The sequence below is a fragment of the Sander lucioperca genome, chromosome 6 (genome assembly GCF_008315115.2).
Source record: "Sander lucioperca isolate FBNREF2018 chromosome 6, SLUC_FBN_1.2, whole genome shotgun sequence".
Classification (NCBI taxonomy): Eukaryota; Metazoa; Chordata; class Actinopteri; order Perciformes; family Percidae; genus Sander; species Sander lucioperca.
The window spans coordinates 3,105,203-3,120,400 of record NC_050178.1 but is presented as its reverse complement, the minus strand read 5'-3'; the positions used below and the strand labels follow the sequence as shown (position 1 = coordinate 3,120,400).

The 15,198-nt window shown below is 42.2% G+C and overlaps 3 protein-coding genes across 8 annotated transcripts; 2 read left to right on the top strand and 1 right to left on the bottom strand.

The window, feature by feature from the left end:
• Window positions 1–66: 66 nt before the first annotated feature.
• On the top strand, window positions 67–2,660 carry mrpl20 (mitochondrial ribosomal protein L20). Its single transcript, XM_031287630.2, has 4 exons — window positions 67–320; window positions 596–706; window positions 1,511–1,588; window positions 1,695–2,660. The coding sequence occupies exons 1-4, from the start codon at window positions 234–236 to the stop codon at window positions 1,866–1,868; spliced, it is 450 nt and encodes a 149-aa protein (XP_031143490.1). The 5' UTR covers window positions 67–233; the 3' UTR covers window positions 1,869–2,660.
• Window positions 2,661–3,958: 1,298 nt separating this feature from the next.
• Window positions 3,959–10,731, top strand: atad3 (ATPase family AAA domain containing 3). The gene is made up of 16 exons (XM_031287514.1): window positions 3,959–4,151; window positions 4,687–4,763; window positions 5,529–5,630; window positions 5,751–5,810; window positions 6,053–6,122; window positions 6,211–6,376; window positions 6,664–6,733; window positions 7,900–8,055; window positions 8,152–8,208; window positions 8,285–8,410; window positions 8,509–8,633; window positions 8,745–8,796; window positions 8,928–8,998; window positions 9,115–9,282; window positions 9,700–9,808; window positions 9,952–10,731. Exons 1-16 carry the CDS (start codon window positions 3,959–3,961, stop codon window positions 10,423–10,425), a joined length of 2,076 nt encoding a protein of 691 aa, XP_031143374.1. The 3' UTR covers window positions 10,426–10,731.
• A 733-nt stretch (window positions 10,732–11,464) lies between these two features.
• LOC116041638 (transmembrane protein 240-like) lies at window positions 11,465–14,781 on the bottom strand. Of its 6 annotated transcripts, none has more exons than XM_036002627.1 (4): window positions 14,484–14,781; window positions 14,190–14,296; window positions 12,716–12,924; window positions 11,465–11,634 (listed from the first exon to the last, which is right to left on the bottom strand). In XM_036002627.1, the coding sequence occupies exons 2-4, from the start codon at window positions 14,273–14,275 to the stop codon at window positions 11,486–11,488; spliced, it is 444 nt and encodes a 147-aa protein (XP_035858520.1). In that variant the 5' UTR covers window positions 14,276–14,296; window positions 14,484–14,781; the 3' UTR covers window positions 11,465–11,485. The 6 variants fall into 6 exon arrangements, with proteins under 6 accessions (XP_035858520.1, XP_031143494.1, XP_031143495.1 ...); XM_031287634.2 differs by having other exon boundaries at window positions 14,478–14,748; XM_031287635.2 differs by having other exon boundaries at window positions 14,190–14,279; window positions 14,475–14,746.
• Between the last annotated feature and the right edge of the window lie 417 nt (window positions 14,782–15,198).

Genomic DNA, 15,198 nt, shown 5'->3' with positions numbered 1-15,198 from the left:
GTCAGCAAAACCCGGGCGGAGCAGAGGTCACAAGATGTCCGGGCTTATAAATCAAGCGAACCCAGTGCTCCTCTCCTCTGCTCTGTCAGTCGTACTCGTAGCACGGCGTGTGTGGAATTGAACTCACATAACAGAGTCTCTTTACTGGTGGACCTGGGCTAAGGTCATTTAAATACTGTTTATATCCTGTTAAAAAGGAAATTGTGGTGAAGTCGTTCACTAGAAGAACAGACATGGTATTTCTGACGTTGTCTTGTTTGATCAGAAGTCGTGGACCTGACAGATACTGGAAAGTTCAAGAAGTTCTCAAACATGCACGGGTAAGGCCACGACTATTTACTGGAATGAAGAGTCTAAGCTGTTCCATACTGTCAAAATGTTGTGATTCTTATGTTGAAATCTGTCTGGTAGTTACATCTTTAAACTAAAAAAAATCAGTGTGTCATTTGCTATATTGTTCTGCTGTGTAGAGATAGTCCATGTTGTTGGATTCGGTTAGAAATATGCCTCATCATTTTACTCTAATATTAATAGCATAATGACCCAATGGTAATCATTTTGTGTCAGTCATCCTTCCTGTCGGTTCCTCCAACAGCACTTCAGAGGCAGAAAGAACCGCTGCTACCGTCTGGCTGTGAAGGCGGTCAGGAGAGCTTTTGTCTACGCCACTACAGCTCGGAGGCTCAAGAAACGTTACATGAGAACCGTGAGACACTCGTCAAATACAAATGTCCTTTATAACAACAAACACATGGCTGGCACACAGGCTGCAGTCTCTCAATGAGATTTAATTTGTAATATCCGAAAAAGAGCATCTAGCTACTATGTAATCCATGCTACCGTTCTCAGTATAGGAACAAGTATGCCTCACCTGTAGGGAGTCTTTGGGAATGACGGGGGCATTGTATTTTACCAAACCACAATATGTGAAGCAGCTGCAGAATGCTGTAGTGTAGACAGTCACTGTGCAGCAAGTTTTTTTTCAGCCCTGTGCTGCTCTCTTATTTACTTTATTTCACCAGGATAATCCCCTCAGTGCTTTGCAAGGAGTCCTGGGTACATTACATACATATTGAAAAGGTACAGAAATGCAACCAAAACATATCAAAGAGTAGTAATAGTTAGTTGATATTGTGTACAAGTGTCTCAAGATAAATTTATCTCAAGATGATTAAAATGATGATAAAGGAAACCACATTTCTTGCACAATAGGTTGTGTTTTTACTGGATATTTTTTACCTCTTCTGGGGCCCTACAAATCATTCTAATTAAATAATACAATAAAGGAAAAATCACTCCATGGATGAACTCACAAATTATGTCCACACTAAGGCCATATCCTGTGATTAGTGATGACAAGTCGACATTGGTTAATTTGAGTGGGTCACAAATGTCAAAAAGGTTGTTCACAGTATGGACATGTTGACTTCTTGCAAACAATAATTTTGTATTTAATTGAGGAAGGTAATCAATATAACTTATTGTATTTAATGTGCTCTTATTTCTTCAGCTCTGGATCACACGCATTGCAGCAGCATCACGAGAGCACGGCATGAAGTATCCCGCCCTTATGCACAACCTCACCAAGGTTAGTTGTGCTGAATGTTACAGTATTGCACCAGTCCTCTCTACGTTCTTTATGATGTTTGTTCACTTATCTGTATGTGACATATTTCCTCTCTTCTTCCATACAGACCAGCGTTCAGCTCAACCGACGTGTGATCAGCGATCTGGCGATCACGGAACCTCGGACATTCCTCTCACTCGCAAAGCTGGCGCAGGCTCGGCAACAGGAAGGCTTCCGTGCAGCGTTGGGTGACGGCAAGGAGCCTTCTGGTGTCTTCTCCCGTATTGTTTTGCTACAGTGAAGGGCTTGCTGCAGTAACAGATTTACAGTTATGTGGTTTTGGATTGTGGAGCTGTTCATGAGTCAGTCAGGCACACACTCCCCTCCTTGCTTTACAGTTGTCACTTCATCTTAGTATCTTTCACATAATATAAGGTTAAATTATTTCATTTATTTCTATGATACTTCATTGCTCACAGTACCAGGGCTGCTCCATGCTGAACGACCCACATAAATGACCTTTCTTGACACCAGAGTCTGATGACCATATGTGGCTGAAAAAGTGTGGGCTGATCAGAGAAGACCATGACATGATGCACAGCCACACCTGTGTCTCTTGGCCTGCACCATGTATAAACAAGTCAACATGGAGTCTCACGTGGGTTAGTCCCACACTGTTTTTAAACAAAAGTTACCAACAGAGCAATGTCACTGAAGTAGAAAGGGATGCAATATCTTGCTCAAGGACACTCCAGCAGGACGGATGATTACTGTTGTAGTGCCTTGATCCCTGACCTTGAAGGAAGGTTTCTCCACTCACTATGCTACCCTGCACCCATGCTGCGATTGTGTTGTCCAAAAGCAGTGCAATCCACGAAAACCGATTTGACAGGTTCATGCTTTTTCCCTTGCTGACAATGCTAGCAATGGGCAACCCCTACATCCAGTTGTAAATTCTTTTCAGGTGACGTATTTCAAGTAAAGTTTATAGTAGATTAAAGAATATTTTTTGGAAATTGTGCACTCTTATGTCAAGCATACAATCATAATCCAAGATGGCAGCTGACATTAAACATAATCGCAAGGGTTTGTCCACAGGCAGCCCTGCTTCTGCTCTGCCACTGATTTCAATCCAACACCTCTATCATGTGTGCCAGACTTTTCCGGTAACAGTGTTGGGTACAAAATACTTCAGTAGAGTCAGCCTGGTTACCTCCAGTATCAAGATAGAGGATGTGATTTATCAATTTCCATAAGCTTCTCTGTGTTTGCATATGCAACCTTTTGATAACTTATGATTTGATGATTGTGAGTTTTTTTTGGAGGTTGAGAAGAAGAGTGACCTCAAGCTTTCGTCTTTGTGTAAATATATATTTTACCATTTGTTGTGGCAAGGTTGTCCTCTTAAAATATTCATTTATTAAACATTTTTGGTATATAATTTGTCCTCCTTTCTTGATTCTATTCAAACATGTTAAGGATGTGATTTTGAGAGATACTTTATTCTAGACTAGTCATATGCAGCCTTCATGTTGGCTGCTATGTCAAACAAATACTACACAAATAGGGTGGCAGTAGCTCAGTCCATAGGCAGTTGGGTTGGGAACCAGAGGGTCACTGGTTCAAGTCCCCATACGGACCAAAATACAGAGGTGGACTGGTAGCAGGAGAGGTGCCAGTTCACCTCCTGGGCACTGCCAAGGTGCCCTTGAGCAAGGCACCGAACTGCTCAGGGTGCCTGTTCAGCAGTCGCAGCCCACTCACTCTGACATCTCTCCATTAGTGCATGTAAAAGGACCTGTGTGTGTGTGTGTGTGTAATAACAACAACAACAACAGAGTGTAAATTGTAATTTCCCCATGGGGGATCAATTAAAAAAAAGAATATGAGCCACTATGCACAGTCTCACAATCTTAGAGAACACAAGGACACAATTATCTACCAGCAGTGATATTTCAGAAGAACGAACAAGAACGAAATCTAAACATTTCCTCCAGTCAACATTTATTCCTGATGGCTGCTCCTTGCTAGACACTGAGATATAAAGCACACACTGCACTAACAGCCTGATGCAACCAAACGAAAACCAGTCTTTTCCTGTGAATTGCATCTATTATGACCCTCTGTGGCTACCGTACGATTTTGGGTGGGACTATATGAATGACCTCTGCTGAAGACTGTTGTTGGAACAGCCAATGAAAAGAAGAAGTACTTGTTACCAGCCAATCGTCGTTGCAGTTATTCAAACAAACCCGTAAACTCCGTTGCACCTGCGCAGAAGATTGCGGCATGACACGCGTGTAGGGGAAGTGCAGTGACAGGTCTGGAGCAGCAGCTGCCTTTCGCTCCACACAGAACCGGCTTAACTGTGCTTCATTTATTGTCGTTAAAATGTCGTGGCTGTTCGGCTTGAACAAGGGGCAGCCTGAAGTGCCTGCTGGTCTCCCGGTTCAGCCTCCACCGCCGCCGCCGCCGGCCGGAGGCTCCAGCGGCGGAGGAGATAAAGCCAAGGACAAATGGAGCAACTTTGATCCCACCGGGCTGGAGCGAGCTGCTCAAGCGGCCAAGGAGCTCGACAAGTCCCGTAAGTTTGTTCTGCATGCCCCGTTAGCTCAGCAGAGGATTCACCTGATTATAACAACATTACTACACACTCAAAGTCTTGATGCTCCAGCATCCAGCTCCTCTCTGGTTCATGGTGGTGGTCGCTTCAGTGATGCTACAGCTTAGGTAGTGAGGCCCACACTTCCTGGCCAGCATATATACATTTAATTTCATCTTTCTGAAATTGTTGTTTGCTTATGCGAACAACAGTTGTGTTTCTATCACCTTCATTCAATCTACACTAGACCGTGTTCAAAGGTCATCGCCTTGCAATCTGGCTTCCAAATCCCAAATTCTACTTGTTCCACATACATACTCACCGAGTGTATCTTGTTTTGTGCTTATGATTTAAGCATGTCCCATTACCGTTTTAGCAAGATGAAGTAGAAAGAGAGACTAGTGACACATTTTTCAGGATTCACAGATAGACCATCATGTTACATTGATAACTGAAAATCTCCATGTTTAAAGCCATCACATCTTTTCACTGCCTCTCTCCTCTCACCCCCATCCAGGACATGCCAAAGAAGCTCTGGATTTGGCTCGAATGCAGGAGCAGACCACTCAGATGGAACATCAGAGTAAAATGAAGGTACAGCAGACACACACGTACTAAACTACTGCTTCTCTCGTCATCTGCTGCAGGACACCAGTGCTTTTCCAGAGAATTAAGTTGATTTTGACAGTGCTACATCAGCTAAAGAATATGATACTAATCATGTCATGTTACTGGATGGATAATGGTGCTGAGAGATGTAGTAGAGTTGCATTGAGTATGGATACTTCACATCTCTATTTTTAGTCTGTGCTGCAATATGTCCATCAGAATTGTCAGCATTAGACCAGTCGAGTATGTAGTTTACAATGTGAAAGTTAAACAGTGTAGAAAACTGAGAACAGTAAATTTTGCACGTTATTTACTGGGTCAAATAATGACTGATCTATTAAAGTTTAATGTCATGGCATTGTTGATGATGTTTTTGACATGTGGATGATGTGTTTATACTTCTGTATCTTTTTTGAAGACTTTCATAGCACAACCCAGTCGATCGTGCGATTGCAATGAATTAAAATGTTCAGCAGTGTGTGTTAACTGGGTTTAATAGAGCACCCGGATAGCTCAGTTGGTAGAGCGCGCGCCCATATATAGAGGTTTACTCCTCGGCGCAGCAGGCCCGGGTTCGACTCCGACCTGCGGCCCTTTGCTGCATATCATTCCCCCCTCTCTCTCCTCTTTCATGTCTTCAGCTGTCCTGTCAAATAAAGGCCTAAAAATGCCCCCAAAAAATAACCTTTAAAAAAACCAAAAACTAGGGTTTAATAGATTTCGGCATCCTTTTGTGCGCCTCTGTAATAGGAGTACGAAGCAGCAGTTGAGCAGCTCAAAGGCGACCAGATACGAGTCCAGGGAGAGGAGAGGAGGAAAACTATTAATGAGGAGACCAAGCAGCATCAAGCGGTAAGAACAGAAATACTTTTCCTTTTCTTTTAGTATATTAAAAACAATTGGAAGTATGCTGCCGCAGTGAGCGAAACCATTTTGAGTTGGATAGTGACAATTGGTTGTTTTCTGCTACAGAGAGCTCAGTATCAAGATAAACTGGCCAGACAGCGATATGAGGACCAACTAAGACAACAGGTGAGGTTATCTCCTACATATTTCAAAATAAAATGCTTTAAAATGAGACACAGCGGGGCACCCTGGTAGCTCACTTGGTTGAGCGTGCGCCCCATGTACCAAGGCTCAGTCCTTACTGAAGTGGCCCGGGTTTCGATACCAACCAACGCCCCCCCCTTTCCTGTCTACAGATGTCCTATCAATTATAGGCAATAAAAGCCCAAAACATAATCTTTAAAATCATAATGATTTTTCTCCAACAGCAAGCCCTGAACGAGGAGAACCTTCGCAAACAGGAGGAGTCTGTACAGAAACAGGAGGCCATGAGGAAAGGTATAGCACTATATAACGCTAATGACAGGATCTTTTGGAAGATGTTGAGCGGTGATTGATGTACTTGTGTGTGTCATGGTTTTAATAGCGACGATAGAGCACGAGATGGAGCTGAGGCACAAGAACGAGCTTCTGCGTATAGAGGCAGAGTCTAAAGCACGGGGCCGTGTGGAGCGAGAGAACGCCGATATAATCCGCGAGCAAATCCGTCTGAAGGCTGCAGAACACAGACAGACTGTTCTGGAGTCCATAAAGTAAGACACACTGACTCAATAAGATTTCACACTGTAGCATGTATGATGGTGAGGATTAGATGAAGTGTATTGATGGTTCTTGGTGTCCTGAATCATGCAACTAGTCGAAACTGAAATAAATACCAGTAAATAACAGCAGTTCCCCCTCAGGATAAATAAAGTTCTATCCATAGTCTGTTTTATCTTATCATAGAAGTTTTCAGTTTTGTATGTTAAATAACAGTTGACAGTTGAATCTTGTAAACGTCCAAAAGGCGTGCTGACAGTTGACGTGTATTTGCTTTTAGGACTGCAGGCGCTGTGTTTGGAGAAGGATTCAGGACCTTTGTTTCAGACTGGGACAAAGTCACAGCCACGGTGAGATTTCTGTTTCCATCCACAATCAGTTTACTGAATGATTATATTATGAATTCATAATAAGAGCTGAATTTGCCACTGATGAAAGGACAGACATTAGACAATTAGTTTAAAGATATACAGATGCCTGTAGTTCACTCCGACTGAAGCTTGTTCATAAAGGTCTAGGTCTAGTGTCTAAAGCCCGAGACACACAGAGCTGATAATCGGCCGTCGGACAGTCTAGCGAGGTCAGTGACTCGAGTCTGTTCAGTGTGTTCCGTGCCGTCGTCCGTCCGAGGGGCCGTCGGCCTTCATTTTGGCTGATTTGACATGTATAATCAGTGGGGCGGACACTGCCGGCAGTCGGACTCAAATGACCCATCTGATTGGTAGAGTGCTAACCCGGAAACGGGGAGCGGAATGAGCGTGACTAGAGTCTCTCAAAATCTGACGAAAATCTTTTAAACTGACCTTTGTTGATCTGAAATGAAGACAGATTCAGCAACTGCACGGCCTATTTCTCGCTTAAAATGTTTTCAGAAACACGTTTCGGTGAACTATTTTAGTACAATATGAGATCGTATTCTGAACAAGCCGCCACGACAGTCTGGCTTTGAATTTCCGGAGAAACCAGACCCACGTGACGCGTTCGTCTAAACAGCTGCCGGTTTTCATTTTTGGGCGACAATACAGATTGCTGTTATGGAGACGTATTACGTCTTGTCGCTTTGGTGTGTTCCAAGGCACTTTTTTGACCAACTCAGGGAGACTGATCAGTCCAACTGCCTTTTCTGCCGAGGGTCGGCCATCTGGTCAGTGTGTCTGCAGCCTTAGATTGGTACCTTCTGTCTGATTGGGTAAACGCATCACACATCTTTGAGTGCCCACAAATTCAGTCCATTACAAAAAATGGTCAAAGCAAGTGTCACTTTCGTCATACTGCTGTTAAAAAAAAAAGATTACAATCCTTCTATCACATATATTTGCATTTGCTATTACATTACACCATTGATGACATCCTATTATGGACAAAGAGTAACCATACATTTACAAGTAAATGGTTTGCGCAAACTTAAAATGTCTTTGGATTGAGTTTTCCTCATTCTCCCAGTGAACAGTATGTGTTATTTTAATATTAGTTAATGTTATTATAATAAAGTGTAACCGTTCCATCACATCACCAGGTGGCAGGACTGACTCTTTTAGCTGTGGGAGTTTATTCGGCCCGAAATGCAACAGCGGTGGCGGGACGTTACATTGAGGCCAGGCTCGGGAAGCCGTCCCTGGTGCGGGAAACGTCCCGATTCACCGTGGCAGAGGCAATCAAGCATCCAGTCAAGGTAGCTAATTAGCAATTGATCCTTTGCTTATTTTGTTAACTGCAGATTTGAATGTGCTAATTATACTTTTTCTCTCCCTCCTTCTGAACTATTTAGATGGCCAAACGGCTGAAGAGCAAACCTCAGGATGCCCTCGAGGGAGTTGTGCTCAGTGTAAGTGGACAACAAAGCCTTTTACAATGCATGTAACCAGCATGCATTTTTAAAGTTGCATTTTTCTATCTCTTAGCCTACCCTGGAAGAGCGTGTACGTGACATCGCCATAGCAACAAGAAACACGAGGCAGAACAATGGCCTGTACAGGAATATCCTCATGTACGGACCTCCAGGCACAGGCAAAACTCTCTTCGCTAAGGTATACCCAAGGACTGAACAATGACTGATGTAAACATTCACATATATGGAAAAAGATGCTTTGTCTAACTGTAAGGCATTTCTTCTTCATTCGAGTAGAAGCTGGCAGTGCATTCTGGGATGGACTACGCAATTATGACTGGTGGTGATGTGGCACCCATGGGCCGTGATGGTGTGACAGCCATGCACAAAGTGTTTGACTGGGCTGGCACGAGTCGACGCGGGTAGGCTACTTGATATTATATCAGATGGACAAATATACAAACAACAATACTGTCTACTCCAGATATAATATCAACCGATAAAGGCTATCATGTATTTTGATCCTGTTACAGACTTCTGCTTTTTGTTGATGAAGCTGATGCATTCCTTCGCAAGAGATCCACTGTAAGTCTACATGAATTCAATTTCCCAGAAACCATGGATAATTTTGTTTCAAAACACATTTTTCTACCCTTTATATTCTCCTTGACTTATCTTTAACTACATAACGTGCAATCTTTACTCTTTTTTTGTAGGAGAAGATCAGTGAAGACCTCAGAGCCACTTTGAATGCATTCTTGTATCGCACCGGAGAGCAGAGCAACAAGTAAAAATTATTTACATTCTGTACAAATGTACAATGATCTTCACTCTATTTGACCTTGCCTATACAACCTCGGCTACTGCGCATATTTAAGCTGCTTGATTTCTGTGTTCCGGCAGGTTCATGCTGGTGTTGGCCAGTAACCAACCAGAGCAGTTTGACTGGGCCATAAACGACCGTATAGATGAAATAGTGAATTTTGCTCTGCCGGGTCCCGACGAGAGAGAGAGGCTGGTGCGGTTGTACTTTGACAAATATGTGCTGGAGCCCGCCACAGGAGGGAGGCAGTGAGTACAACCTCCACACAGCAACACAGCACTTAGAATCGGGCACCAAGCCACTGCACACTACGGATGCATACTGAAACCAGTAATTAGGCCTTACACTCACATGTAAATGTATTCATTCTTAGAGATTTTGATAGAGTGAGGGCTGAGTCATGGCTGTGACAGGAGTATTAGATTCAGACTCTTTTGAGATGAAGGCCATTAAACATCCTGCTGGGCATCTGGAGCCTTTATTGTCTCCTATAGGAGAAATTTGTCTTGGGCAGTCGAGAGGACAAAAATGGCAACGCATTGCACATAAACATACATAAAACATAAGCATACATTACCTCATCCACGTGTTCAAAAAAACCTCACACAAGACTCCCGTACCTTCACTTACCTTTGTCCCCATCTCATATGTCCGTCCTTGTGCAGGAGGATGAAGCTTGCACAGTTTGACTATGGTCAAAAGTGCTCTGAAATAGCAAAATGGACAGAGGGCATGTCAGGAAGAGAGATCTCTAAGCTGGGTGTGGCTTGGCAGGTACGTTTCCTGTAGTCATTTTGAATAAAAAGCTATATTTCACCGTCCTTTTACTTAAAAAAAAAAATGCTACAAGATTTTGATTTTCTGGAGGTAAATGAATCTACAAAACACGTGTGTTGATGACTCATTTTCTCTTGTAGGCGGCAGCATATTCCTCTGAAGATGGCGTCCTGACAGAGGCTATGATTGATGCTCGAGTTAAGGACGCTGTCAAGCAACACCTTCAGAAGATGGACTGGCTGCATGGAGAGGATGAGGCTCAGGCCAAGAGCCTTACACCTCCCACAGCTGGAGGGACAGGCAGCGGGGGAAAAATGGGCTTTACTCTGCCCCTCAGTGAGGCACCTGAGGCTCAGGAGGTGATCGCTCCAGTTCTTGAGATAAATTCGAAACAAGCAGGTGAAAATATAACACCTCCTTCAGACAACGACCAATCAGCAGAAGGCAAAAGTGCCACCCCAGCTGGACAGGACTGTAAAGATGCTGTCAAAGCAGAAGCTGCAACAGAGGCAGAGAGTTTAGCCCAGCCTGCTGTCCCCACTGACAGTGAGAGCAAGATGGAAAAGGAAGACAAAACTGGATCTTCTCCTCCAAAGGACGGAACTCCAGTTTGAGTCGTAGATTTGCTCAGTGGGGCAGCCTGGATTAGAAAGATAAATGTCCTGTCCTGCCTCTTAAACTAGTCTGTCAGTTTATGTCTAAAAGTCTGCTGACTGTCTGTGACAGAAGATGAGTTCAGCAGGTAATCAATTAACTTTACAAAACACAAAAGACTCTTTGATTCTAATATATAATGTATACATTGTAAGTGTACTTTACATGGAAACCAGACTGTGTGTCTGTAAGTATATAAGTGTTGTGCACAGTGGAATGTCTGTTGAAATGATTAAATGGATCTGTGTTTTGTACAATAGAAGTTCTGATGTTTTGGGGCAAAAATGTTGTATAACCCTACAAAACCCTTATAACATACTATATGTATGTATGTATTAAATAAGAAAGACAGGGTATAGCAACAATATACATAGCAGCAGAGATGAGGGGTTAAGATTGGATGAGGCAGTGATCCCGTCCTATAGGGATCCACATGGGATTCCAATGTTTCACAGTAATGGCCAAGGGCTTTAGGAAGCTTCTTCTACAAAGCAAAATCAAGGGCATGAAGTTGTCCTTGGTATAGAATAGGCCCGATGATAAATCTCCCTGTCAGACATTATAGGATTCCTTCATATATTATGATGTATGGCTTCACATAAAAAAAAAAAAACAAGCTATCTGGTAATTCCATTTAAGCTTGATTTATAAAACATCAAACCGCTGCATTGAGAAGCAGTTGACTGCAAGAAATACTCCTTTTAATGAAAAACCTGAAAATGGTATGCACTGGAGGTGCAAAAGGGTTATTTCCAGTGTTCTCACAACAATGCAACAAGGTCACCTGATTAGATGGTTAAAGGGGAACTCCACCGATATTAAACATTAAAGTCTGATTTCAGGTCTTGGGAAGTACGGCTGCCTTTGTGGCTCCAGAGGGAGCTGCTCAAAATCTGACAAATTGCTTCAAGTGATGTCACTTGAGTCAGTGTTGGTTGGGGCTGAAGACTACAAGATTGAAAACGAAAAAGTTATTGGAAAGAAAGCACACACGGTAACTACTGAATTTAATCCACAGTTTTATCTTGATAGGTCATTAACATCATGGTGCACATCTTGGTCGAGATGCAACATGTTTCCCCCGAAGTCCTCTGTGTGTTTTGGATGTAACTGCCTGAACAACTCCGTTGTTTTACTGAATTTGGGCATCCATGACCAGAAATCCCCATCTGGAAAGAAAGACAGGGAAATTGGGCTGATGAAAAGCTCTTAAATTTGTCTTTGTGTGTGTGCAAGGGGGAGGGATAAATTACATGGATAGTAAGGAGAGGGGGAAAACATTAGCAAGAAATATATGGATGTAGTTAGGCTCCACATGTGAAGCCCGGTCGTGTGTGTATAGAATAGTGCGTTCCATTTGTACTCGGAAGTCAGATTTTTTTGAGGTCAAAGTCGGAAACACCCCCTGAACTCGGATATCCGAGTTGGGAACTCAGACAACCTGACAATACCCCAAGCTCAAAATCCAACATGGCTGCGCCGTGCATCAACAGTAGTGAAAGCTGTAGTAACATAGAGTTTATTAGCGCTTCTGTCTTATTTGTGTCTCACTAAATCAGTTGTACACACAGTCCTGTCCAACTTCTATCAAAAAACAGCGTAATCATTTGTTATCAACTTGTATCGCTAACAATAGCCTACCTGGCTAGAGCTTGCACCACAGTGAAAATCTTCTTCTGACTTGTCAACTCGGCTGTGACGTCATTCCCAGCTCCGCGTTCCGAGGTAAATGGAATGCACTATAACCCCCTTGTGTGTCATTTAGAAGAGAGGTCCGATTGGTTAGGGTTAGGTTGTGTTTGAAGCTTTAGTTTCTTTACATTTATTCATTTTTGTCATTTGTTACCAAAATGTGGAACTTTGTTAAAGAAATGTTTCTTTTTTACACATTTGTCCTTCTGCCTTTCTTGTTTGGTTCCTGACAGTTACTCAGAGCTATTATCACAGGAACAGTGAAAATAAGTTAGGAGGTGGAGGAGGGTATGTAAAATTATTTTTGGTCAAGTTAGGGGTAAGGTTTTTGTGTGCTATTTTCTATACATCACAGACCAGAAACACAACCGTTTTTGTCCAGCAAAGAATGAGTTTGCTGTGACATCAGGCTGGAAACTTTCACTTACAAGAAAACTATAGCTTAAATATACAGTATAAATGTTTCATATACTGTATAATCACTGCAAAGGGCCTTTCTATAGAAACACAAACTTTCCCACATGCAAGTTCAGTTTCAGTTGACATCTTCTTACTCACCATTTATTTGGTTTGAAATCCAGTATTTGAGCCGTGAGTGGCAAACTCCGAGCAGCCACTGCAAGAACAAGCTGATGCAGAGGCCCAAGAGCAGTCCAACGATCAGATTCATCTCCTGCCGGGCCATGATGTCACTTACAACGTAGTTTTCGCTGGAATCCATCATGGGCTGGGCCCCATTATATGAAACAACATGATAGACTTGATGCCTGCAACAGACAAAGCAGAAGCTAGTGGTGGGAGATTTGCACACAGAAAAGTAAAGACAAAAATGGACCCATAATTCTGAAAGATATTTTTTTTTATATATATATATATATATATATAGCTTATACCAACATCTGATATCTTCCCACCCCTGTTGTACAATACCAGTATAGGAATATGCATTTGAATATTATGTATTTCCAAAATGTCAAGTTTTCAGAATAAAAAAAAAACATTGTTTGCAAAATAATGGATTTTTTTTGATACAGATGCATTTTACATGAGTTTTAGGAACCTAAGAGGTATAAGGGTTTTCTTGATCCATAATAATGTGTGTAATCTTTCATCTTAACTAGGATGTCCCAGAGGAAATTGATTAGCAGAGGTGGTAGACCAGCCTGATCTTGACACATCTTGTCTTGTGATCAAATAAATTAGTAAATGACAGCCTAAACAAAAGCCACAATAATTGAAAATATGACATTTGCCTTTCCCGTGATTCATGTTTTCTGACCGACCTCTCCTAGAAAGCACTGAGGGAAACAATGTTACCTGAAAATACAAACAATCAGCAAACTTTGAAATACTTTGTTAACACACTTTTAATGCTGAAGATAATCTAACAGTTGAACTATTGATAATCTCCCAAAAATATCAAAAATATCTTCATCATCATCTATCACAGTCTTACAAATATTGGGAAAACAACTCATGCTGACTGCGGCTAATATCATTGCTGATATATTGGTGCATCTTTAAGTAAAGGTTTCCACCATAATACCACAATGTAAGTGCAACTTCATTACATTGTCTATAACAGCAGCACAGACACATCATCAACAGCTGGCCTCTATGACCCCTGGGGTTTGACAGGTCATGGGTTAAACACAACCACACACCACCTAAAGTCACAGAAACCAGAGGGAACAGGTGTGGGTGTTCTCCATGATCCCTCTGCATCAGCAGCACACAGTCTGAACATCTCCCACCAACACACAGAGAGTGAGTAACTCACTGAAAATCCATATACTGAGCTGAAAGCCATGAGATAAATACTCAGGCTTCATGGTGAGAATTAAGTCATAATAAACGCTAAATGTGACTTAGGGCTTCTTGAACTGCAGTAGCCTTTTTGGAGCTCACTGTCCACTTAGCTTAGCAACTCACAGCCGCCATTAAAGCAAGTTTAGGAATATAAGCGGCGAGTGTGTCTCACACCACATTATAAGGACTCATTCAGTAACGTTTCAGCTGGATTGTATCTTACCTTCCACAGGTGCATGCGCAGACACCGTCCGCCCCTCGCACTAACGGGAGGATGAAGTTGTGAAAGCGGCAAAAAAGCGCGTTCATTATTCTGTCAGAAAAGTCGGTCTGGAACAAAACAATAACAAAAGTCAGCTGAGATATCGCTACACACCACAACACTGCAGCTAATATTCCAAAAACAATAGGGGAAAAAGACACGTTACACTGCTTAATTGTTATCGATTTATAACTGTCGACAGAAAAGCGTTAAAATCTTTAGCGTAATATCGTTAGCGTTACTTACTACCGTTACAGTTAGTGCTTTCGATCCAAGATAAGAAAACGGGGCTCCCCGAGACTGGCTGTCCTGCCTTCTCTGTCCGACGTGCTCAGCTGTCCAACACCACTGGGGAAGAGTCGGTGATGGATTTTACCAGTCAGGTATTAAGAAATCATTGTTGTTTTGCTTATAATAAACAAAATAGGTTACCATGGTAACTATCAGCTACCGCAACGTGTTAGCAGAACAGCACAACTATTTCAATTCGAAAATGTCATTTTTTTTTTTTTATAAACTGACGTGCTTGGGTAACGTTAACGTTTATATTTTTTTTCAGAATAGTTTGTTAAGGTAAGAAAGCCTACAAGTCTTACTTCATAGTAGTTAATATGTAAGCCAGGCCAGCTATTATAGCTCATTATTTACGTACTGTTAATGTATGCAGATTAAAGCTGAGGTAGCTACATCCGGGCAGCAAATGAGCGTTTCCTAGGATGGCGGAGGCCAATTGAGCCGCCAATCAGAGGCAGAGTAGGGCGGGCCATGCCTTCGCCATCCTAGGAAAAGAAATACCGCAACCCTAGGTAACAAACTAAATTATTTGTTATATACAATAATTACACTTATCCTAGTGCAAAATTACATTGTATTTATTTTACTTTATATTTTTGAACCTTTGTTGCAGGCTGTAGATGTTTGTTTGCTGAAGTTTTTGTTTCTGTGGTATTTTCCTGTCCCCTGTCCTTTT

Coding starts and splice junctions, on each gene's coding strand:
- atad3 (XM_031287514.1), top strand. CDS start 3,959: ATGTCGTGGCTGTTCGGCTTGAACAAGGGGCAGCCTGAAGTGCCTGCT. Junction 4,764..5,528: donor AACATCAGAGTAAAATGAAG/GTACAGCAGACA, acceptor CCTCTGTAATAG/GAGTACGAAGCAGCAGTTGA. Junction 8,411..8,508: donor GCAAAACTCTCTTCGCTAAG/GTATACCCAAGG, acceptor TCATTCGAGTAG/AAGCTGGCAGTGCATTCTGG.
- mrpl20 (XM_031287630.2), top strand. CDS start 234: ATGGTATTTCTGACGTTGTCTTGTTTGATCAGAAGTCGTGGACCTGAC. Junction 321..595: donor AAGTTCTCAAACATGCACGG/GTAAGGCCACGA, acceptor TTCCTCCAACAG/CACTTCAGAGGCAGAAAGAA. Junction 1,589..1,694: donor TTATGCACAACCTCACCAAG/GTTAGTTGTGCT, acceptor TCTTCCATACAG/ACCAGCGTTCAGCTCAACCG.
- LOC116041638 (XM_036002627.1), bottom strand. CDS start 14,275: ATGAACGCGCTTTTTTGCCGCTTTCACAACTTCATCCTCCCGTTAGTG. Junction 12,925..14,189: donor TGCGCATGCACCTGTGGAAG/GTAAGATACAAT, acceptor TGTCTGTTGCAG/GCATCAAGTCTATCATGTTG. Junction 11,635..12,715: donor GATTTCAAACCAAATAAATG/GTGAGTAAGAAG, acceptor CTTTCTTTCCAG/ATGGGGATTTCTGGTCATGG.